We start from the raw sequence: 3,264 nt of genomic DNA on the forward strand, positions 1-3,264 counted from the left end.
CGCGCCCCCCGCGCCGTGACCCATTTCGCCGAACAAAGGATTCGCGCTGGAATCTCGCTCAGCGCCGGGACCTAAAATGGCGGCGGCGCGCCCGGCCCCGCCCCTTCCGCGGGCGCCACAGAGACGGGGCGGGTGGAGCAGCGTCCCCTCGGCGCCGCTCTGTGCGCGGGCGCAGCCCCGGCTCGCTGGTGCGGGCGGGAAGGCGCTGCCGCGGCATGGCGGGCGAGGGCGACTCTGAGCCGGGGAAGGTAATGGAGGGCGGGGGGGCGGCGAGGGGCGAGGAGGAGAAGGAGGATGATAATGAGGAGGAGGATGATGAGGAGGAGGAGCTGCGCGGCACCCGGCTGCCCGCGGCAGCCCCGCGCTGGGGACACGGGAGGTCATTGCAGAGCAGCAGTGGCCGTCCCTCCCCGCCCCGCTGTTTCACTCCCCGAGGAAATAATTAGGGAACAATGCACGGAAGCCCGCGGCAGAACTGAGGCTCTGCAGGGCCAGGTGGGTGGGGCGGGGGCTGTGTTTGTGTTCCCCCGGGCCCCTCCGTGGGACTTTCTCTTGGTGGGCGAAACACCGTGATGAGACTGGGAGGGTTCGTGAGGCCGGTGGTCAGCAGGGGTCAGAGACATAACAAATGATGCCCAGTGTGGCAACAGGTGAGATGCTATTTTAAAAGGATGCATCACGCTGCATGGATGTAGCAGCGATACCTTCTTAGCCAACAACAGCAACATATCAAGTGACTTCTTCCACGTGAGAGCACTCGAAATTACTAATTAGGAGATACGACCAACATAGACCACATCCTTTCTGTCTGGTACACAGGGACAGCTGATGGCTGACCCTAGGAAACACGGATAAAACTAACGATGGGGATTTCCATGCTTGCCATCCCCATTACCAGAGTGACACAATGGCTCCTCTCACGGTTGTCAGCCCTACACAAGCAGTTGAGTTCTGTAGTACTCTGTCTTCAAAATCTACTTTGGCCAAGTGGAATACCTTCACAACAACATAAAACAATCACCTTTGATGAATTTAGATGCAGTTGTACACATGGTTCTTCATGCTCTAATGATTTAAGCACAATAGAACGAAACGTGTTCTCACACCGTCCCTGAGCAAAGGATTGATAGCAGAGCAATGTGCAGGTGTTACTGCGGGGCGGCTGCCTTGACCCTGACCCATGTGCCCAGTCCCTGCCTAGACATAGGGTTAGGTTATAAATTACAGGTTTATAAATGTTTTTGTTCAGTATAAGGTTCTCTACTACATGCTCATTCTCCAGTAACTTTTTTCAAGCACATTTGCTGTTTCAGGTACTAAAATTACATGGCATGACTAACTGCATAGTTGATTGTAACCTTCCTTTTTTGTTGTAACAAAAATCCTGGATTCTTAAGGGTCTTCTCCCTTCCTTAATTTTGGGGAATGCAAAGGTAAAAAATGAAGTATTAATATTCAGTAGAAAGGATGGATCAACGGTTTTGTGTTATGTAAATTAATAGTTAACTCTTCCAAAAACATCCCTGATATATCTGTGCCTGTTCACTTTTGGTCAGCTGTAACCCTGGAGGCAGTAAGTCCTCAACTGGTTGTATTTGACTACTAAGATAACAAGTCAGTTTTACAATGGAGTTGGCATCACAAACTTCTACAAAAGTGATTTTTGAAATTTATGGTTTTTTTCTTTTTTGTCTTACAGTCATTTAAACTCCTGGGATTTCTTGATGTTAAAAATGTCCCATGTGCACGAGAATCAGTGCTCTATGGCTCCCTGGGGTCTTTAGTTATGGGTCTTGGACATTTTTTAGCAACTAGTAAGTACTTACTCCTTTTGGGTTTTACATATTTATTTACAAGAAAAAAATAACATCTGTTTGCTGGTAGGTGGTATTAATAGTGGGGAATCATACAAGTTGTTTTCCCTAACTTTTCAGAAGATTTTTGTTTTTCTTTCAGGTAGAGTTAGAAGATCTTGTGATGTTGCAGTTGGTGGCTTTATTTGCACAATGTTAGGATACTGGTATGTAAAATGCTTCTTCCATTTTCACAGGCCTGTGTTGGCTGAATTGTACAACATGATCCCCGTGTTTCAGTTTTCAGAAACAGTGTTTCACGTCGTTTTTGAAACTGCATTTTAAAAATGTGTCTAGCAAAGTGTCCTTTTCCTTCTCCCCAAAATACTTACCTTTTTTAAAGGAAAACATTTCAATGTGTTTGAATATTTATAGATTTCTTTAAAATACTTGCTATTGTTTTTTGAATCCTAAGTGAACAATCCCCCCAGTTATTTCCATTTATCTTAATTCTTTTTTCCTTCGCTTACCCCACCCTTGTGTCCTAATTCCAAAGGGAGCATGCTGAATTTTACTAGCATTATCAGTTGTGGTTGCAACTTTTCATCTGACTGAATGACTCTGTTTTGATACTGCCGCTCATATAAAGCTGGGAATCATGTTTTCTTTTCAACCCCTCCTCTAGGTCTTACTGCAGGTACAACTTGGCCCAGCAAAGGATCCGGCAAAGAATGCTTAAAGAAGGAATGAGAAACAGAATTCTGTTTGAAGGCAGTTACCTTGACCCAGAAAAGGAACAAACTGGCAGTGAAAGAAGTGATTCATAGGCTGCTCTGGAGGAGTTGTGGTTTAATACATCTTCGGGAAAAGGTGGTCCAAAAATGTGAGTCTACACTGTAAGCCTGTGAGGTGTCTAAAACTGGTAAATCATGGTTTTCCTAGCAAATCTGAGCAGGAAATTCACAGTGAATCTGTTAAGTCTGTACAAGCCTTGCTTTGTTTCATGTATGTATGTGACTGCACACATTTGGGAATGACGTCCTGTCAAATATCTGGGAGCTGATGTGTTCTCTTGCAGGGTCTCAGAGGATTAACAACAGTGATTTGGGACTGCTTTAACTTCCATTATAAACAGAGTGTGGTTTGTTTTAGCAAAGTTGTAATTACATCTCATTTAAATACACGAAAATATTTTCATCAGCTGTTGAGTAAATGTATCCTTCAGTGCTGTTTGTGAAACAGGAATATTTAAACAGTAGAAGGCTTTGCATGTGCAAGATGGGTGATACCAGCAGCCTTTATAAGATTTCAGCTGCAAGATAACCAGATAACTTGCATACACTGTGAAGCTGCAGAATTTCCATCTTTGTTCTGTCTGTTTGACACTAAGAATAAAATCACACTTCAGAGCAGTCTAAACTATGTAAGTAAATAATTTTTTACCTCATTAAAAATCTTGCTATTTAAGACA

The 3,264-nt window shown here is 44.5% G+C and overlaps 1 protein-coding gene across 3 annotated transcripts; it reads left to right on the top strand.

Moving 5' to 3' along the window:
- The first annotated feature begins 141 nt into the window (after positions 1-141).
- Positions 142-3,264, top strand: LOC121662150 (cytochrome c oxidase assembly protein COX20, mitochondrial). 3 transcript variants are annotated; one of them, XM_042023020.1, is made up of 4 exons: positions 142-248; positions 1,700-1,814; positions 1,957-2,020; positions 2,479-3,264. In XM_042023020.1, exons 1-4 carry the CDS (start codon positions 216-218, stop codon positions 2,618-2,620), a joined length of 354 nt encoding a protein of 117 aa, XP_041878954.1. In that variant the 5' UTR covers positions 142-215; the 3' UTR covers positions 2,621-3,264. The 3 variants fall into 3 exon arrangements, with proteins under 3 accessions (XP_041878954.1, XP_041878952.1, XP_041878953.1); XM_042023018.1 differs by lacking the exon at positions 142-248 and adding an exon at positions 266-495; XM_042023019.1 differs by lacking the exon at positions 142-248 and adding an exon at positions 266-495 and having other exon boundaries at positions 1,961-2,020.

The sequence above is a fragment of the Corvus kubaryi genome, unplaced genomic scaffold, assembly GCF_017639235.1.
Source record: "Corvus kubaryi isolate FWS band 111438036 unplaced genomic scaffold, C.kubaryi_AGA036_p1.0 37232, whole genome shotgun sequence".
Classification (NCBI taxonomy): domain Eukaryota; kingdom Metazoa; phylum Chordata; class Aves; order Passeriformes; family Corvidae; genus Corvus; species Corvus kubaryi.

Bases quoted from the DNA above. Each gene is read 5' to 3' on its own strand.
- LOC121662150 (XM_042023018.1), top strand. From the start codon at position 295: ATGATAATGAGGAGGAGGATGATGAGGAGGAGGAGCTGCGCGGCACCC. The intron at 496-1,699 runs GTGGGTGGGGCG...TTTGTCTTACAG, and splicing joins CTGAGGCTCTGCAGGGCCAG to TCATTTAAACTCCTGGGATT. The intron at 2,021-2,478 runs GTATGTAAAATG...CCCCTCCTCTAG, and splicing joins TGCACAATGTTAGGATACTG to GTCTTACTGCAGGTACAACT.